The 20,672-nt window shown below is 46.5% G+C and overlaps 1 protein-coding gene across 6 annotated transcripts in view; it reads right to left on the bottom strand.

Moving 5' to 3' along the window:
- LOC117364564 (PC-esterase domain-containing protein 1A-like) overlaps positions 1–20,672 on the bottom strand; it is a 163,098-nt gene that overhangs the window by 90,377 nt on the left and 52,049 nt on the right. For all 6 annotated transcript variants that reach the window (XM_033953914.1, XM_033953931.1, XM_033953922.1 and 3 more), the window contains exons 3-4: positions 19,836–19,923; positions 13,141–13,220 (exon numbers count right to left, since the gene is read on the bottom strand). In XM_033953914.1, coding sequence (XP_033809805.1) covers positions 13,141–13,220; positions 19,836–19,908 — 153 coding nt within the window. In that variant the 5' untranslated portion in view covers positions 19,909–19,923. The remainder of the gene's footprint in view (positions 1–13,140; positions 13,221–19,835; positions 19,924–20,672) is intronic.

Genomic DNA, 20,672 nt, shown 5'->3' with positions numbered 1-20,672 from the left:
ATTTTTTGGGTGGGATATAAAATAGAGTAATAGTCAGTGATTCTTCTAATTGGGTGTTAATGATTTTGCAAGTTAGTATTTCTAGGTTTTCTGATGTTTTGGAATCTGTTCATAGAAACATAGAAGATGACGGCAGAAAAGGGCTACAGCCCATCAAGTCTGCCCACTCTGCTTACCCACCCCCTGTCTATGCCCTAATGACCCAATTTCCTTATCTTGACCCTCGTAGGGATCCCACATGGGTATCCCATTTATTCTTAAAGTCTGGCATGCTGTCTGCCTCGATCACCTGCACTGGAAGCTTGTTCCAATGATCAACCATTCTCTCTGTGAAGAAATACTTTCTGGTGTCGCCATGAAATTTTCCACCCCTGAGTTTGAGCGGGTGCCCTCTTGTGGCCAAGGGTCCCTTGAGAAAGAAAATATCATCTTCCACTTCGACACGTCCCGTGAGGTACTTAAATATTTCGATCATGTCTCCCCTCTCCCTACGTTCCTCAAGAGTGTAGAGCTGCAATTTGTTCAGTCTCTCTTCGTACGAGAGACCCTTGAACCCCGAGATCATCCTGGTGGCCGTCCGTTGATGTAGTCAAAGGGTTCTTTTAGTATGATCGCTAGGCCGCCTCCTTTTTTCCAGTTTCTTGATAGTGGGAGTATTTTGTATCCCTGTGGTAGGATTTCTTTCATGATAATGTCTGTGTCAGAGACCATCCATGTTTCTGTCAGAAACAGGAGATCCGGCTTTGTTTGCAATATCCAGTCATTTATTATATGTGCTTTGTTTCTCACGGAGCGGGTATTTAGATAGTATCCCGTAATGTTTTCATAGCTGGTTGGGGTGAGAGTTTCAGAATATATTAACTTTTTTAGGTTTCTGTGTTTGTTCAGGTTGGTGTTTATCACTGGGATTTGAAGTGGGCCTTGTTCTGGATAGTTTTTTAGGAGTTGGTGGGAGTTTGTTATTTGGCTGGTCTGTGCCAGGAGGGATAGGTGTGAATAAGTTGACTGGATATGTCTTCATTGCCCCAGCATCTAGAGCAGATTAGATACAGTATCCCTAGTAGTAGTTGGTGTTTGTTAAAAATTGCCATGATTGTGTGAGGTGTAGTGAGATGTAAGTTGTATCAGGTAGTAATGGGCAGTACAGGCTATACATGCGGCAGCAGGCTATACATGCGGCAGCAGGCTATACATGCGGCAACAGGCTATACATGCAGCTATACATGCGGTAACAGGCTATACATGCGGTAACAGGCTATACATGCGGTAACAGGCTATACATGCGGTGGTAAGCTATGCATGCAGGCTATAATTATAGATTATACAGGCAGATGCTGGTTAACCTTTTTATGGAAAATAAGGAATACTTATGTGGTCTGTGTTTCAGACTTTTCGCAAAGGCGCGTGCTAAGGCGCATGCGCCTTTGCCGTGCGCCTTAGCCGGTGCGCCGTTCCCTTGGTTCAATTTGTTTGGTTTTACCAATCGTGGGGGGAGGGAGCTGGCTCGCACGCCCGGCTGGAGGGGGGACAGTTTCAGTGGAGGCTCCATGTAGGAGCCAGCCTTGATTTCAGTTCGCTGCCGATTGCAGCTTGTGGGAGCCCGAACAGCTCTGTGGAACACTAAACACTGCCGACTGTGGTGACTTTCGCTTTTGAGTTTGATAGAGATTTAATTCTTAAAACTTACTTTAGGCATATAAATGCTCAATTTATGGGCTCAACGATACGTATTTTGCCAGATGTTTTACAAGCATCACAACAGAGAAGGGACTTCTGGGCTTATAGACCGTTATTCCTCTCTCTAGGTGCTTCATTTATATTGAATTTCTCGGTAAAATGTTGTGTTACTTATGGTGATAAAAATTATTTTTTTAAAGCCTAAACAACTGTTAGAATTTATTGTGGCTAGAGAAAGTGGGGGTGTCATAATTGGTTCTATTGCCACTCCAAAAGAATAATGTGAACTGGCTGCCCGCTACGTCTTCTTAGAATGTTCCCATTAAATTTATTATTGGTTTTCTTTTTTCCTGTTTTTGACTCAATATATTTGTGGACTAAATACTATATAAGTTTTCTAATGAAGGGAATTTTTTTTCTCACCTTAGTTAAATTTTGTGAATCTGTATTCAAGTATGTTGATTATGCTTGTTTGGTTCCTTATTAATTAAGAACAGCTTTATAAAGATGTTTGAAATGTTAACAAAGCTGTTTGCTATACGTAACTTTAATTTTAAATCTTTTGTGTGCAATTTTTTGGTGTTCTAATTATATATTTTCCAATGTTGCAGCTGTCAAAACGGCAGTCAGAGAGGCCAAGCTTAGTGTAGAAGAAAATCTAGCAAAGAAAGTTAAGAAGGGGGACAGAAAAAGAAACACAGATGGGATAGTACGCCTTCGAAAACCAGACAGGAATTACATAAAATCAGATTCAGATACAGCCAAATTACTAAATGAATACTTCTGCTCAGTCTTCATCTGCGAGGCGCCGGGGTCCGGTCCACAGTTGCAGGCAAAACTAAGCTCGGAAGACCTGTTTCAGAATTTCGAGTTTACACCGTCTACGGCGAACTATCAAGACTGAAGGCGGACAAAGCCATGGGACTGGACAATCTATACCCCAGAGTGCTCAGAGAGCTGTGTGATGTCCTAGCGGAACCGTTATCCGTGCTCTTCAATCTCTCCCTGAGTACGGGAAGAGTCCCCTTGGACTGGAAAACAGCTAACGTCGTTCCTCTGCACAAATAGGGTTGCAGAGCAGAGGCTGCGAATTACAGACCGGTGAGTCTCGCATTAATAGTGAGTAAACTCATGGAAACACTAATCAAACTCAAATTGGACACGATCCTGAACGAGGAGAAGCTACGTGATCCCCACCAACATGGATTCACCAAGGGTAGGTCCTGCCAATCTAATCTTATCAGCTTCTTTGACTGGGTAACAAGAAAGCTGGATTTGGGAGAGTCCCTGGACGTCTTGTACTTGGACTTCAGTAAAGCTTTAGATAGCATCCCACACCGCAGGTTATTGAGCAAGATGAAATCGATGGGATTAGGAGAAACACTAACTTCATGGGTTGGTGATTGGCTAAGTGGTAGACTTCAGAGGGTGGTGGTTAACGGTACCCTCTCTAAAACGTCGGAGGTGACCAGTGGAGTGCCGCAGGGCTCGGTCTTGGGCCCGATCCTTTTCAACATATTCGTAGAAGACCTGACTCAAGGGCTTCAAGGGAAAGCAATGATACTTACCGTAACAAGTTATCCAGGGACAGCAGGCAGCTATTCTCACTAGTGGGTGACGTCTTCCAACGGAGCCCCGATGCGGACGTCTCATAAGCATACTTGCTTGTAGAAACTTTAGAAGTTTTGAGTCGCTCGCACCGCGCATGCGCGAGTGCCTTCCCGCCCGATGCACCGGGCGCGTCTCCTCAGTTCAGATAGCTAGCAGAGAAGCCAACCCAGGGGAGAATAGCTGCCTGCTGTCCCTGGATAACAACTGTTACGGTAAGTAACATTGCTTTATCCCAGGACAAGCAGGCTAACCACAATGGGATGGAGGGAGAGTTGGCAACTTAGGAAAATAAACTCTGCAATACAGTTTGGTCAAACTGTCCATCCCATCTGGAGAAAGTATCCAGACAATAATGAGAAGTGAAGGTATGAACCGAGGACCAAGTGGCAGCTTTAAAAATTTCAATCGGTGTCGATCTGAGGAAAGCAACAGAGGCTGCCATTGCTCTGACCTTATGGGCTGCGACTTTACTGTGAAGGGGTAATCCAGCATAGCAGAATCCTGGGCATAGCAGAAAGAGATACAAGCAGCCATCCAGTTGGAGATGGTACGTTTAGAGAGAGGACATCCCAACTTGTTCGGATCAAAGGAGATGAAAAGTTGAGGAGCAGTTCTGTGCGGCTTGGTGCTTCTAGGTAGAAAGCCGAAGCACGTTTACAGTCCAGCGTGTGAAGAGCTGATTCTCCAGGATGAGAATGAGGCTTTGGAAAAAACACTGGAAGAACAATGGATTGATTTAGATGAAATTCCGAGACCACTTTAGGAAGGAATTTAGGATGAGTGCGAAGCACCACCTTGTCATGATGGAACACTGTGAAAGGTGGATCCGCAACCAATGCTTGAAGCTCACTAACTCGACGAGCAGAAGTGAGGCACTTGAAATGAGCCTTGTTAAGAGGCTCAAATGGAGGTTTCATAACCTAAGAAAGAACAAAATTGAGGTCCCAAACCACTAGAGGCGGTTTGAGGGGAGGATTGACATGGAAAAGTCCTGTCATGAATCTGGAAACCACAGGATGAGCAGAAAGAGGTTTCCCTTGAAGAGGCTGATGGAAAGCAGCAATTGCACTCAGATGGACTCGTATCGATGTAGACTTGAGGCCAGAATGAGATAGGTACAAAAGATAGTCCAAAACAGAGGATAAGGAGGCATGTTGAGGCTCCTTGTGATGAGAAAAACACCAAGTAGAAAATCTAGTCCATTTTTGGGAATAGCATTGTCTAGTAGCAGGCTTCCGTGAAGCTTCCAAAACATCCCGCACAACTTGTGAAAACTGAAGGGGAGTTACGTTGAGAGGAACCAAGCTGTCAGGTGTAGAGTAGAGATCCCTGATGCTGTGTAAGCAGAGAGGGAAACACTGGCAGAAGAAAGGGCTCCCTGCTGCTGAGTTGAAGTAGAAGGGAGTACCAAGGTTGTCTGGGTCACCGAGGAGCAATCAGAATCATGATGGCATGGTTGGACTTTAGCTTGACTAAAGTCTTTTGAATGAGAGGAAACGGAGGAAACGCATACAGAAAGAGATTCCTCCAGTCCAGAAGAAAAGCATCTGCCTCGAGGCGATGAGGAAGTGTAGATCCTGGAGCAGAACTGAGGTAGTTTGAAGTTGAGGCGTTACCCATAGAGAGAAGATGTGATGCAGGGGCGTGGAATGGAGAGTCCATTCGTGAGGCTACAGAAGACGACTCAAGTTGTCTGCCAAGGCATTGTCCGCCCCCTAAATGTAGACAGCTTTGAGGAAGGTGTTGTGTCGGATCGCCCAATCCCAAACTTTCAGAGCTTCCTGACAGAGGGAGGCCGATCCTGTGCCCCCCCCCTGCTTGTTGATATAATACATGGCGACCTGGTTGTCCGTGCGAATGAGAACCACCATGTCGTGAAGTAGATGCTGAAACGCATGGAGAGTATTGAAAATCGCCCTAAGTTCCAGGAGATTGATGTGACACAGGCGTTATGCACTGGTCCAATAGCCTTGAGTGCGAAGACCATCCAGATGAGCCCCCCAAGCATAGGTCAAGGAGTCGGTCGTGAGAACCTTCTGATGGGGAGGCGTGTGAAACAGCAAACATCTGAAGAGATTGGAAGAGAGCATCCACCAGCGAAGAGACTGTGTCGGAGCAGGAGTGACCTGGATGTGTCGAGTCAGAGGGTCGGATACCTGCGTCCATTGAGATGCCAGGGTCCATTGAGGAATTCTGAGGTGAAGTCTGGCAAAAGGAGTCACGTGAACTGTAGAGGCCATGTGGCCCAGAAGAACCATCATGTGTCTCACCGAGATGGACAGGCGAGAGGACACGGAATGACAAAGACGAAGCAGAGCATCCAGGCATTGTGGAGGAAGGAACGCCCCGAGTTGAATTGCATCCAGAACAGCTCCAATGAAGGGAAGGGTCTGGGAAGGTTGCAGATGGGATTTTGGAAAGTTGACCTCAAACCCCAGACTCCGCAGGAACCAGATCGTCCTCCGGGTCGCCTGGACAACTCCCTGAGACGTGGAATCCTTGATGAGCCAGTCATCGAGGTAGGGAAACACCTGAAAACCATGGTTCCTGAGTGCTGCGGCCACTACAACCAGGCACTTGGTGAAGACTCTGGGTGATGACGCCAGGCCGAAAGGAAGCACTCGATACTGAAGATGAAGATGTCCCACCCGAAATCTGAGATAGTGTCGAGAGGCCAGATGAATGGGAATATGAGTGTAGGCCTCCTTGAGATCCAGAGAGCATAACCAGTCGTTCTGCTCAAGGAGGGGATAGAGAGAAGCCAAAGTTAACATGCAAAACTTCTCTTTGACCAGAAACTTGTTGAGCACCCTGAGGTTCAAAATAGGACGCAGATCGCCCGTCTTCTTTGAAACAAGGAAGTACCAGGAGTAAAAACCCTTGTTCCGTTGATCCAAAGGGACCGGCTCTACAGCTCTGAGCCGGAGCAAAGCCTGAGCTTCCTGAAGAAGAAGGGCGGTCTGGGTTAAGTTGGAAGGATACTCTCTTGGAGGATGTTCTGGAGGAACTTGATGGAACTGAAGAGAGTATCCCTCCCGTACGATGGAAAGGACCCAGAGGTCGGTGGTAATAGTCGTTCATCGATGATAAAAATGATGGAGACGACCTCCGATGGGAAAAATAGGGAAGGGCAGAACGATGGCAGTTATGCTCTCTACGAGACCGTCAAAAAGGCTGAGGAGCCTTGGGGACAGCAGAAGTTGGAGGTTTTTGCTGCGGCTTCTGCGGATGCTGCCGCTTAACAGGCTGACGGATGGCAGGGGCCTGTTTCGGTGGGTAGCGCCGCTGGTAGATCAAAGGCGGGCGTGATGGACGAGGAGGAGCAGGCTTAGGCTTCGAACTTAGAATCAACTGGAAAGACTTCTCGTGGTCCAAGAGCTTCTTGGTCACCACCTCGATGGACTCGAAAAGGTCGGCTCCAGCACATGGGACGTTAGCCAGCCTGTCCTGAAGGTTTGGGTCCATATCAATGGTCCGAAGCCACGCCAGGCGTTGCATGGCCACCGAACAAGCAGCAGCCCTCGCAGAGCGTTCAAAAGCGTCGTAAGACGACTGCATCATCTGCAGGCGCAATTGAGAAAACGAAGCCAGAACTTCCAGGTACTCGAACCGTGCTTGAGAGTCCAAGTAGGGCAGAAACTTTTGCAGAACTGAGAGGAAAAACTCGAAATAGGTTGCAAAGTGAAAACTATCATTCAGGACTCGAGAGGCCATCATCGAGTTCTGGTAGATGAGTCTGCCAAACCTGTCCATGGTCTTGCCCTCCCGGCCAGGTGGAACGGTGGCATAGACCTGGAAGGGATGAGACCGCTTCAGCAAGGACTCCACCAAGAGGGATTGATGGGAGAGCTGGGCACCATCGAATCCCTTAAGGTGTACCGTGCAGTACCTGGCATCCAATTTCCCAGGAACAGCTGGGATGGAGAAAGGTGTTTCAAAACAACGCATGAAAGTCTGGTCCAGCAGCTTATGCAGAGGAAGCCGGAGCGACTCAGCAGGAGGTTGGGGGAGATGCATCATCTCCAGATACTCCTTGGAAAATTTGGACCCCGAGTCCAGGCTAATGTCCAAATCCACAGCTATCTGCCGAAGGAAAGAGGAGAACGACAGCTGGTCTGCCAGAGCAGGGCCCCGAGAAGGGCTCGAGGATGTCGAGGCTTCTGGATCCAACGAGGCTGGGGATCAGCAGGGAGAAAAAGATCCCATGGTGTCCTCGAGCTACGGCATAGGAGGAGGTGAAGAAGCCGGCGGCGAATATTCAAGGAAAGGCTGCTTCCGACGAGGCGAGGCATGCCTCGATGAATGCCTCGAGCGATGGCCAGAACTGTGCCTGGAAGTAGGCCTCGATCGTCGAGGCAAGCGAGGCACCGTCGAGGCTTCCAGCAAGTGGATGGGGCTGGAGGCGGTGGATCAAAGCAGAGGTGGCTGGGTAGAAGCACCTCGAGGCACCCGCCAAGCCTCGAGGCTCGGCATCGAGGGCATTGGGTCCGGAGGAGGCCCTTGCAAAGACTCTGCTCCTTGCATCGAGGGAATCAGTTCCAACGGAGGCACTCGCAAAGACTCTGCTCCTTGTATTGAGTGAATCGATTCCAATGGAGGCATGGGCAAAGACTCTGCTCCTTGCGATGCATGCATCGATGCCAGACCAGACATTCGCAGAGACTCTGCTCCCTGCAGCGATAGTTTACGTCATGGAGGCACTGGAGGCGGCTCGACCTCGCGGGAGGCCTCCGCGTGCCCAGGCTGGATTTGGGAGGGAAGCTTTGGCCCCATAGTGATAAAGAGCTTGATGAATTGCTTCTCCAGCAAGGTCTGGAACGAAGCAGGCAAGGAGGGATCCGCATCCGCAATGGGACCTCCTGCACGGACTTCGCGCTCCCTGGCGCCCAGGTGCTTGGACTTAGAAGCCTTGGGCACCTTTAGCACCACGGGGGGAATGGGCTGCTGTGCTACCTGACCTGAAGAGACAGAGGAAGGCACCGCAGCAGGCGTCGGAGTCAGAGCCGGCACAAACAAGTCAGGCTTGAGGAGACTCGAGGCCACAGAGGTGGAAGCCGGAAGGGTCGAGGCGGAAGTCTAAGATGTGGCACTCTGATGAGGACAGCTCCGTCGAAGCCTCCATGCTGAATAGCAACTCCCACAAGAAGCAGCGACGCTTAAACGCACGTGCTGTAAGCGTGGAGCAAGGCCTGCATGATTTCGGAAGGTGTTGAGGCCCGAGACACTGAAGACAGCATCGATGAGGGTCCGTCAGCGAAATTGCACGCTGGCACTTGACACACTTTTTAAAACCGGTGATAGGCCGGGACATAGGCCGAAAAAGCTCCGCCGCTAGATCAAAGCCGCGGGGCCGCGGCCTGCCCGGTCGAACGGATGGAAATTTTTTATTTTTTTTTGAAAAACAAGAAAAAACGACGAAAACCAATGATTATGAGTAAAAAGAACTCAAAAACACAGACTTAGAAGGCACAAGTGAAGTTACTTCGCGCAGAGAGTCGAAGACAGACTTCTCGGCTCCGCAGAAAAGTAAGAACTGAGGAGACGCGCCCGGTGCATCGAGCGGGAAGGCACTCGCGCATGCGCGGTGCGGGCGACTCGAAACTTCTAAAGTTTCTACAAGCAAGTATGCTTGTGAGACGTCCGCATCGGGGCTCCGTCGGATGAGAATACCTAGTGAGAATACCTGCCTGCTTGTCTTGGGATAAAATAACATTATTCGCCGATGACACCAAACTATGTAACATAGTAAGTGACAGCAATTTGTCCAACAGTATGATGCAGGACCTGCTTTTGTTAGAGCATTGGTCTTCGACCTGGCAACTGGGATTCAACGCTAAAAAATGTAAGGTTATGCACCTTGGCAACAAAAATCCGTGCAGAACTTACTCCTTGAATGGAGAGACCTTGGCTAGGACTACGGCAGAATGGGATTTAGGAGTGATCATCAGTGAAGACATGAAAACTGCCAATTAAGTGGAGAAGGCTTCATCCAAGGCTAGGCAACTGCTGGGTTGTATCTGTAGAAGTTTCGTTAGTCGGAAGCCCAAGGTCATTATGCCTTTGTACAGAACCATGGTGAGACCTCATCTGGAATACTGTGTACAATTCTGGAGGCCACATTACCGTAAAGATGTGCTGAGAGTTGAGTCGGTTCAGCGAATGGCCACCAGGATGGGGCCAAGGATCTTGGGGCTCAAGGATCTTTCATACGAGGAGAGGCTCAATAAATTGCGGCTATACTCCCTCGAAGAACATAGGGAGAGGGGAGACATGATTGAGACATTTAAATATATCACAGGTCATATCGAGGTGGAAGATGACTTTTTCTTTTTAAAGGACCCTCGGCCACAAGAGGGCATCCACTGAAAATCAGGGGCGGGAAATTTCATGGCGACACCAGGAAGTATTTCTTCACCGTAAGAGTGGTTGATCATTGGAATGAGCTTCCAGTACAGGTGATCGAGGCCAGCAGCGTGCCAGATTTTAAGAATAAATGGGATGCACATGTTGGATCGCTAAGAGGGTAGAATTAAAGGGAGGGGTCATCAGAGTGGGATCTCCAAGAGGACAGTAAGGGGGAGGGTCAATTGAGTGGGCAGACTTGATGGGCTGTGGCCCTTTTCTGCCGTCACTTTCTATGTTTCTACAAATACCATTTCTTTCGTTCATTTTGCTATTAATAAATTTACCTACACAATTATGGATTGAGGCTAATTACTGGAGATCCTATTCAAGGTATTTTCTGTTTAATACTTGTTGAAGACTTACATTTATAGGAGATCCAGCAGAAGGATAAATTTCCCTACATAAAAAGCACCACGCTACCGGAGAAGAGATTTAATAAGTGCCTGAAACCCTGAACCTACCACGTAAAGATTAATTGACTGTCGTTACCAGAATGACAAAGCTTACGTCGACAGAGTGATCTTCATGATCCTGAACCTCTACAGCTTATTTTCTTTCTTGCAACTATGGACTTGCTGTTGGTTTACATTTTTAATCTTTTTATGGACTTATGCAGTACTAGTTTATGTTTATTACCAAGGGCTCCTTTTACTAAGCTGCAGTAGTGTCTTTAGCGCACACTGAAGATTGGCGCGCGCAAACCCCTGCGCTATGTGGGTAAACTAATGCCTGCTCGATGCTGGCGTTGGAGACTAGTGTGTGCGGCAATTCTGCGCGCGCTAAAACCACTATCACAGCTTAGTAAAAGGAGACCCACGTGTGGGCAATGACAAGATAGCGACAGGCCCGTTGAAAGATTTGTGTGTTTTGCTGAATGCTACTTCTAGAAAGATAATATCTATTTTCATCCTGTTTTGAATCCTGTAACTGCACCTTAACTGTTTCCCACTTCAAGAGATGCTTCCCATACTCTTCTTACACCTTGACCTGCAAGCGTGGCTCGAAGCATCTGGAGTCAACCAAGTGTGCACTGATCTCAGCTTTCTCAGGAGAGCATGATGACAATCCAGCTTGAAGTTTAGTTTTGTTAATTTATTTCTTTAGGTGCGGTAATCTCATGACAGGATGAAGCCATGAAGTATATATGTTTTTATAAATGTAAGCTAATTTTTATAACAGACATGTAAGAGAAAAGGTGGTAGTGTATTCAGTGTTAAAACCTATATATTAATTAATTGTTTCTTCTTCCTTGTTCCTCAATATTTCTTTTACTGGCCTCCTAGAATTTTGACAATAGTGGTCCTAGGAAGGATTTTATTGTTTCCAACTATTTGCTTATACCTTTAGAAATTTTTACTTTTACTGTGTTTTCATTAGCAAGAAGTTTCTTTTCTTGTAAAAATTGTTAAATTTAATAAAATAAAATTATATTTTAAAAAAGTAAGCTAATTTTTACCTATATAAATGTAGTTGGATGTTGTTATCTATTTTTTTCATGTGTTTTATCCTCTTAGGAATTCTGCACAGACTAACTCTCCTCTGTGATTTTATAGCATTTTATTTTATATTGTTTTATTGGATGATTTTCAGTTAATGATTTTTGTGATTACTGCTATTTTGACTCAATGTATTCTGACCATAGCCATATCTGATTTAATAATGAGTCATTACAAGGCTAGGACACTATTATATAGGGTTGATATGACAGATGTCTTCTTGGTTTGCTAAGCCTGATTCATGGGCTATGAATCCCTTACCTCCTCTCTGACCATGGACATAACCTTATGGGAACCATCAGACCCAGTCACACTTCTGTTCCTGACAATGGCGATGCCTCTTTCGATGGTACCTCCAGAGGCATCGAGAGGGGACTGAAAGAGGACCCCTCAATGAGAGAGGACATCTCATCCTCATGAGACCCCAGACATCTAAGTTAACAAAAACGGTGCTGACTGTATAAGAACTGCAATACAACAGGCCAAACTTGAAAATGGATTCTGCAAAAAAGAACATTTCTGGAAAAAAAAAAAAAATAAGACTTCATCTTTGACCCAGATGCAGAGGCTGACAATATTTGTTGATGCTGACAACTACTAGCAATCTATTAAGAGAATTTCCATGAAGTACATGGGCCACAAGCAAAGCCACAACAACAGATCAACATGACATGAAACTGCTGACAACTACAATCAAGCTGAAACAGGACAGGCCAATGAAGGAGGGCGAGGGCACATGCTCAAGGCATCTGGCCCTTAGTACTGAGAATACACTGTCATGGGAAATAGGAAGTCATATTTGGCACCAAGTAGCCTTGTTACAATTCAAAGTGGTTGTTATACAAATAAATCAGAATAGCTAAAGTAATATTTCATGTAAAGGTATAAAAAAAAATCTAACTTATGAGGAAATGGGCAGAGAAAACTGAGACCTGCCAAGATTGCTAGCATCTTCTTGTCTCCTGCGCTTACACAATTGCTATAGATTCTTATGATGCATTTCCTGTATGCTGCCTTTGCTTTATTATTCATTAAATTATATGAAACAGCAATTGTGTTGGAGCCGAGGTCATTTCGTGAAGGGCTAAGCAGCTGGCCTTTCAGAAAAAATTGATAAATATTAAAAAAAAAAAAAAAAAGTTTAGATAAGTTCCTGGAGGAAAAGTCCACAGTCTGCTATTGAGAAACTTATTAATTCAATTTTTTAGCCCATCCTCCCAAAGGAGCTCAGAATGGGTTACAAATCAAGTACTCAAGCATTTTTCCTGGTCTGTCCCAGTGGGCTCATAGTCAGACTAATGTACCTGGGGCAGTGTAGGATTAAGTGACTTGCTCAGGGTCACAGGAGCAGTGCGGGGTGCCAAGGCTGCAGCTCTAACCACTACATCACACTCTCCTCCCACTTCTTGCTCTGGTATTGGTAGCATGGAATGTTGCTGTTACTTGTGTTTCAGCCAGGTACATGTGACTTGGATTGGCCACTGTGGAAACAGGATACTGGGCTTCCATACAAGAAAACATTAACCCTCGAGGTTATTTCTTATCTGTATTAACGAGTGAAGTGGAAGCATACCATATACGACTTACAGAATTGTTTTTAACTCCTGTATATATGTTGGGCAATTAATGAGAAGGTAGATCAGTTATATGGGGAACAGAGACTAGAGAAAACAGGGAGGCAGTTTGAAAGGCAGAATTCCCTAAGTGATGTGCTTCCCTGTATATAAAATTTCTATGCAGACACTGAAAGACACATACCTACCTAGCACCTGTGGAGAGGGATAAAATAGGTCTCTGTATATGCCAACTTAAGGTTGTTTTATTTGGTTAAATGCCTATGTACCTAGTAAAAGCTTTTGGAAAACACATCTAAGCATACATATAACTCCTTGCGATATATAAACGAAAGGAATAAAGTCAGGGCTACTACACAAAATGACAAAGCATTTACCTTGGCTTTGAGCTGGGAGGAAGTTAGGTAATCATTCTTCTGCAAAAATGTCACCAAATCTTTATAAACAGACCGTTGAACTGTAACACAAGGGAAAAAAAAATGTTATATTAGTGTGCAGTTCATTCTGTATCCAATTAACACGGAGGGAGAAAAATTAAAACAGACATACCACCCTAGTCACGAAGGACTGCAAAGCCAGTACCTGCTTCTCAGTATATCCAGAATGAGCATTCATCCGGACCATCTACATCAGCTGTGTCCAACCTTTTGGCTTCCCTGGGCCGCATTGGCCCAAAAAAATTTTTCTGGGGCCGCACAAACACTAACACTAGCCAATGAGCAAAAAAAAACAAAAGTTGAGCAGGTCCCAAATTTGCAATCACTAATTTAGAAAATGTACATATCTAATAATAAACCTTCATTAAAGGGACACTGTGGAGAGGAACCCAAAAAAGCAGTACCGTATTTTCACGTAGATAACGCGCACACGGGTATAGCACGCGAAAAACACAAATTTATGTACAGAAATTTTTATATACCGCGCACACCCGTATACTGCGCATGCTGCCCGACTCTCCTTTCGCCCGCCCCGACTCTCCTCTGGCCGCCCCGACTCTCCTCTACCCCTTGAAGTCCTGTCCCCACCCTAAAAGCCTGATGCCCCCCCGAAGTCCAATTCACCCCCCTTCCCGCAGGACCGCTTGCACCCCCACCCTGAAGGACCGCTCGCACGCTCCCTTTTGCCTCGATCGTGTCGGGGAGTCGGGGGGGCAAGAGGGCTTGAGCTCCCTCTTGCCCCGATCGTGTCGGGGGTGCCGTGGTTGGCTGGGGCAAGAGGGCTTGAGCTCCCTCTTGCCCCAGCCAACCGCGGCACCCCTGACACGATCGGGGCAAGAGGGAGCTCAAGCCCTCTTGCCGCAGCCAACCACGGCACCCCCGACACAATCGGGGCAAGAGGGAGCTCAAGCCCTCTTGCCCCCCCGACTCCCTGACACGATCGAGGCAAAAGGGAGCCCAAGCCCTCTTGCCCCGCCGACTCCCCAACTCTCCGACAATATCGGGCTAGGAGGGAGCCCAAGTCCTCCTGGCCCTGGCGACCCCCCCCCCCCCCCCCGCTAGTTGTTCGGGCCAGGAGGGAGCCCAAGTCCTCCTGGCCACGGCGATCCCCTACCCCCACCCCCCACTACATTACGGGCAGGAGGGATCCCAGGCCCTCCTGCTCTCGACGCAAACCCCCCTCCCCCCAATGACCGCCCCCCCCAAGAACCTCCGACCGCCCCCCCAGCCGACCCGCGACCCCCCTGGACAACCCCCATGACACCCCCACCCCCCTTACCTTTGTGTAGTTGGCCGGACAGATGGGAGCCAAACTCGCCTGTCCGGCAGGCAGCCAACGACGGAATGAGGCCGGATTGGCCCATCCGTCCCAAAATTCCGCCTACTGGTGGGGCCTAAGGTGCCTGGGCCAATCAGAATAGGCCCGGGAGCCTTAGCCTCCTGGGGGTGGGGCCTTGGGCACATGGTCGGGTTGGGCCAATGTGCCTCAGGCCCCGCCCCCAGGTGGGATCCCTCCTGCCAGTAATGTAGTGCGGGGGGGGGGGTCGCCCTGGCCAGGAGGGTTTGGGCTCCCTCCTGGCCCGAACAACTAGCGGTGGGGGGGGGGGGTCACCAGGGCCAAGAAGACTTGGGCTCCCTCCTGGCCCGATATTGTCGGGGAGTTGGCGGGGCAAGAGGGCTTGGGCTCCCTTTTGCCCCGATCGTGTCGGGGAGTCGGGGGAGCAAGAGGGCTTGAGCTCCCTCTTGCCCCGATCGTGTCGGGGGTGCCGCGGTTGGCTGGGGCAAGAGGGCTTGAAATCCCTCTTGCCCCGATTGTGTCGGGTGTCGGGACCGCCAAGAGGAAGCAGCAGGACACCGGTAGGAGCTTCTACATGATGGGGGGGGTTGGGAGGCTGTGGGGGTGCGAGCGGTCCTTCAGAGTGGGGGTGCGTGCGAGCGGTCCTTCGGGGTGGGGGTGCGGGCGAGCGGTCCTGCTGGTGGGAACTATGTAAAAAAAAATTTGTACAACGCGCTCACGCGTATAACATGCAAGGGTATGTGCGGTACGTAAAAACCACGTATAACGCGCGCGTTATATGCGAGACAATACGGTAATACTTGCCCTGAGTGATCCCTCCACATGTACCGCTGACAGTGGGAGCAGCCACAGGCTTCCGCATCCCTATTCTGATGAGCAGGGATGCATGCTCCTGGTTCTCCCATTCACTTCTATTACAGCTATAGTGAGCCTCTTCAGAGCAGGGATGCTGAATCAGCTGTCAACAGCGCACATGGAGGATCGTTTAATCAGGGTAAATATTACTGCTTTTTTGGGCCTCCCACTTTGAGCTTAGGCTCCCTCAAAATGAATATCTCCCCTGCTGTAGCTAGTAGGGATCCCCAAGCCTCACGAACTGACGACCACCTCCTCCCCCTCCAACTTCCCAAGTTCTGCAGCTGGCAGCAATATTGCAGAGTGGCTGCCTTCCCTCCTCCCTGCACCCCCCCCCCCCCCTTGGCATTCATGCAGCTTGAGGATATTGCCATTGGCTGCAAAGCTTGGAGATTTGGGGTTGCAAGACTGGAGGAAGATGTCTCTAGTTGGCAGGGTTTGGGAATCCCCACTAGCTCAAATATTTATAAACAGAACTCAGGCAGGGAGAAACTTTGGTGCCCATCCACTAATTATGGGCTCCAGTCCGTCCGCCAAATCAGCTGTATACGACTACGCCACTGAATTCAAAAATAATTGCGATGCACATATCCCAAAGCTAACATATTCCAGTTAATAAATTCAAAATAAAACAATTTTTTTTCTACCTTGTCTGGATATTTTGTTTTTCCATCATCTTGGTCCCAGTTTCTTTTTCTGCTTTTTGTCTATCTTCAACTAATTCTCTTTCCAGTGTCTGCTGTCCATTTTTTCTCCTCTTCTCTCATTTCATTTCCTTCTTATGCCTGTCTCCAATGTATTGATTTTTCCTTTTCAGCTTTCTTAACTTTTTCTTTTCTGCCTCTGTCCACTCAAATCTTGCCTTCTTTCTCACCCTTCTTCTTTTTAAATGTTCAGCTTCCTCTTAATTCTCTATCTTCTCTCAGTTCCTAACTCTCCTATTTCCCATCTCACTCCTTTCCCAGCCTCCTATTTCCTGCTGTCTACTCTCCATTACCACATTTCTACCACTGTACTCACTGCTCTGTCACTCATCTTGTCATCTCCCTTTTGACCTCATCCATCTGGCTCACCACTTTAAGAATCCCCCTCCATCTCTCCTCTGGTCAGGCTATAATTCCCTGTCCTTTTCTTTCCATCTCCTAGCATCTTCTTATCCCAGCTCTCTTCCCTCCTGTCCTCCTATTGGTCCATCTCTGCTTCTCTATTCCCATGGTCCAACATTTTGCTCCCTCTCTTTTCTGTTTTTCTTCTTTCCTTCCCCCCTTGATGCTGAACAATGAAATGGAGAGGAAAAAAAGAGAGATGCTGCATCTCTCTGCTTTCCATCCAAAGGCCTAATATTTCTCTCTCCCTCCCATCACCAAATCCAACTTCTCTCCCTTTCTCTTTCCAACTGCCCCCATCCCATCTCTCCCCCTGCCTGCCTGCCTTCCCCAGGTCCACCATTTCTCCCTTTCTCTTCCCAACAGTTCTCCCTTCAAGTATCTCTTTCCCTCTTTTTCCACACCACCCCAGGTCCAACTTTTCTCCCTTCAGACTATTGCCCATCATCTCTCTGTCATCTGTTTCTGGCCCTATGAGCTCTCTCCCCACATCTAATCTAGCACTTCTTTTAATACCCTCCCCCTCTGTACTTAAAAAAAAAAGTCCAGGAGGCTTCCTCGGCCCAGTATGTTCTTCCCCTTCTCTCTCCCCAATTGTACCATATCTTTCCCTCTCTCAGACACCCAATTCTCCCTTTCTGTTACCTCCCTCACCTCTGCATCTCTTTCCTTCACTCCCTCCATTCTTCCATCTTATGGCTCATGCGTCCCTCTATCTTTCCTTTCATTCTGTCTCCTTCACTACTGCCCCCAGCCCTCTCTGCCTTCTCCTGAAGGGCTACTGTTGCTGGTGTCTGTAACTCCCAGTTCCTAAGCCCGTTGATGTTGGGGGGGGTGTAATTCTTTATTTAAACACAGATAAGAAACGAGAAAAACACAAGGATCCCAATCTACTGAAAAGTAACAACCAAACAACAATGTCCCACCAAGCACAAGAACTGTGTTGAACACTTTTAAGAGAACAAAACAGAACCCACCCTTCCCTACCCCCACTCCCCGAGAGACAGCTCAATGACCCCCCTCCCCGTACCTTCCCCAACCACCTGGAAGACCAAGTGGAGCTCCCAACTCCCTATATCCAAGCCACAGCCCAACCACCCAGGAATCCAATCACCGCCCCCCTCCCCCATAACCCCTCAGTAATCCATTCCCTCCACTGCGAGAAATCGACCCCACACCTCCTCATATTGCTGCCAGCACCGAGTTAGTAAAGCAGATAGTCTATAACGCTCACAGACCCAGCCCAATTTCTCTCTCATCATCGGCAGGGTAGGCACTGTTGAGCTCTTCCAATGAAGGACTATCACCATCCAGGCAGCCGTGTAGGCCAAACGGGCCAACCTGTCCTGCGTGTCCTCCACCCCCCCAGGCAGCACCCCCAACAATGCTCAAATGTGTTTACCGTCTTGCCGGGTGCCTCGGTGATGCGGTGTTTTCTGTCTTGCCGGCGCCCTCCTCCATCTTCCTGCAGCATTTGCTGAAAGCCACGGCAGCGGCTTCCATGCGCCTCCTGCGGCTGATCTGGAAGCATGCTCTCTGACGTTGTGACGTCAAAGGGAACACTTCTGGGCCAGCCGCAAGAGGCACATAGAATCCGCTGCCCACGGCTTTCAGCGAACGATACAGGAAGATGGAGGAGGGCGCTGGCAAGAAAGAAAACACCGCATCACCCTCGAGCGTGAGCGGGGCCACATGCAGCCCCTGATCTACATTATAATTCACCTGTAACTTGCTCAGTTACTGAGAAAACCAGATCATCCCACAGTCCTTCAGGACATACCTCCAATTAAAGTTTCCTTTTGCTTTAGAAAGGTGATGGGTAAGAGAGAAACCACCTAAGTAAACTGTGCCTTTAAAACCCTACATCATCCAGACCCTATTGGTGGTTTATAGGTTTATAAACTACTAAAGGTGGTGCAACTTATGGAAAAAACATTCAGTTTAATAGAGCCTGTTTGGCTGGCTGTCATGTTTAGCCAGTGCATGGGTAATTACTATAATGCACTGTGGCAATGCAAGAGAAATGAGCTGAATTTGGAGGCTTAATGAATAGAACAGCACAAATGGAAATTTCTTTTTTTTTTTAACTTTTTATTTATTCGATTTTTCAAATTTCAAACAAGCAAATCAAAAACTTGTATACAGTTTTACAAAGATTATTAACAGAAAATTTATAAACCCAATTCCACTTAACTCAGTGAGTTAGGTTACTCCTTTAGTTCAACCTATTTAATCCACCATATATTTAAGAGAGATTTTAGAAAAATGTTAATGAAAGAAAAAAAAAAAAAATCTTATTCAACCTAGGAAGCGGCACTTATCTGCAGTTACTACAGCCATTCATGACAAGTTATACAATTTTCAGCTATGGGCACTACTTGCTCTTTTGATTCTATAAATCCTAACAGTTGTTTAGGTTCAAAAAATAGATAACTCTTATTCTGATGGGTAACAAAACATTTTACAGGAAATTTCAACAAAAAATTTGCTCTCAGGGTTAGGACTCTTGGCCTCAATGCCAAGAATTCCTTTCTACGCCTCTGAGATCTTAAAGACATGTCTGGAAATATCTGAAAATTAGAACCTAAAAAAACCTGATCATTTATATGACAAAAATACAGACGTAATACATATTCTCTATCACTTTCCAAAGCAAGAGTTATTAGCAAGGTTTTCCTTTCTGTTAAAACCTCTAAAGAGTTTTCCAGAAAAGTTAAGTTAATATCCTCTTTATTTGCCCCTTGAATCTCATTTGGAGTAGACATTTCCACAGGTTTCTTTATTTGAAAATAATTAGCTCTGACTATAGGTGGCAAACTTTCTGCAGGAATAAGCAAAATTTCTTTAAAGTACTTCCTTGCCATCTCCACTGGTGAAATTAAGGGACATTTAGGAAAATTAAGGAGTCTCAGATTGTTTTTTCCTTAATTGTTTTTCAAAACTTTCCATTTTTCTAGCAATAAATATCAAATGGAAATTTATCATCAATTGTTCTGCATGCTATTTAAAAAAGTAACTTGTAAATTTTGTTAGTAGTTACTAAAATAAAGTAACTAGTTACTTTTTTTTTTTTTTTTTTTTTTTAATCTTATCAAAATGTAACTAGTTACATTGATAGTTACCTAAAAGCATTACCGTAATTAGTTACTACCCAGCACTGGACAGTATATAACTAAGGCTCCTATTAATGTTAAAAAAAAATTTCCAGTCTCTTATGATTAGTAAATATATTTTGAGAAAGAGTTTTGTACAGGTTTCCTTAGAGTAGGCTCTCAATTTTCTTTTTTTGTGTGTCACAATTCAGCTACAAACAAGCATCATTGATGAACAATGAAAGAGTTAAAAAAAATGTGCTTAAAATTAAAAGATTCACTTACTGGAATCACCTAGAATCACCACAAACTTATTGTGAAGGAGCTGCTGGGCTTCTGCTGCTGTGAAATTGGACATGGCTCCCTCCAGTCACTGCAGGTTCAATCAAGTTGAAAGAATGAGCGATGTGAGGGGGGGGAGGACGACAAAGAGAAAAGGTAGGAAAAAAATCATTTTATATGAATTTAGAGCTGCAAGCTTATTATGAATTTTAACAAAAAAAAAAAAAGTCAATAGCAAATAGAAAGTCAGATATAGCTGTGGGCTGCATCTCATCTTTATCCCACAGGCTGTCTTTAGGCAGTTTTAGAAGAACCCCCCTCCCCCCCCCCCAATATGTTATCAGAGACCTCAATTCAGTATAGAGGAGCTTCATTAGTCCCTCTGTTAACAACTATATCATATGGGGGAGGGGGCAGGAATAAACCTATGCACATCTGGAAAAGGAACAGAAGATAAATACTGCACGTGCTCAAACTGTCATGAATACAAACCAAGGATAGCGAATGGAGTAGCCACACAGTGAGAGAACCAGGGAAGACAAGGGTGAAATTCCCCGATACTCTCTGTGACCTTGGTTAAGTCAGTTACCTTCACTTGTTTCAGGTACAGAAACAGATTGAAAGCCCTCTGGCAACAAAGAAATTGCCTACTGTATCTGATTGTAAATCGAATTGATCTAGGACTGATAAGGCAAAATAGCTAAATTATAAATGCAAAATCCCAACCCTGAGCACAAGAGTAAATAATAGATTGCAGGCATAGAATTCCATATTTAAAAAAATTGAACAAAACAAACCCCCCCTCAAAAAAAAAAACCCTTATAAAAAGCCAGCCTTGAT

Source organism: Geotrypetes seraphini, chromosome 1 (assembly GCF_902459505.1).
Source record: "Geotrypetes seraphini chromosome 1, aGeoSer1.1, whole genome shotgun sequence".
NCBI lineage: Eukaryota > Metazoa > Chordata > Amphibia > Gymnophiona > Dermophiidae > Geotrypetes > Geotrypetes seraphini.
The sequence above is the reverse complement of the archived record's forward strand: the minus strand, read 5'-3'. Positions and strand labels throughout refer to the sequence as shown.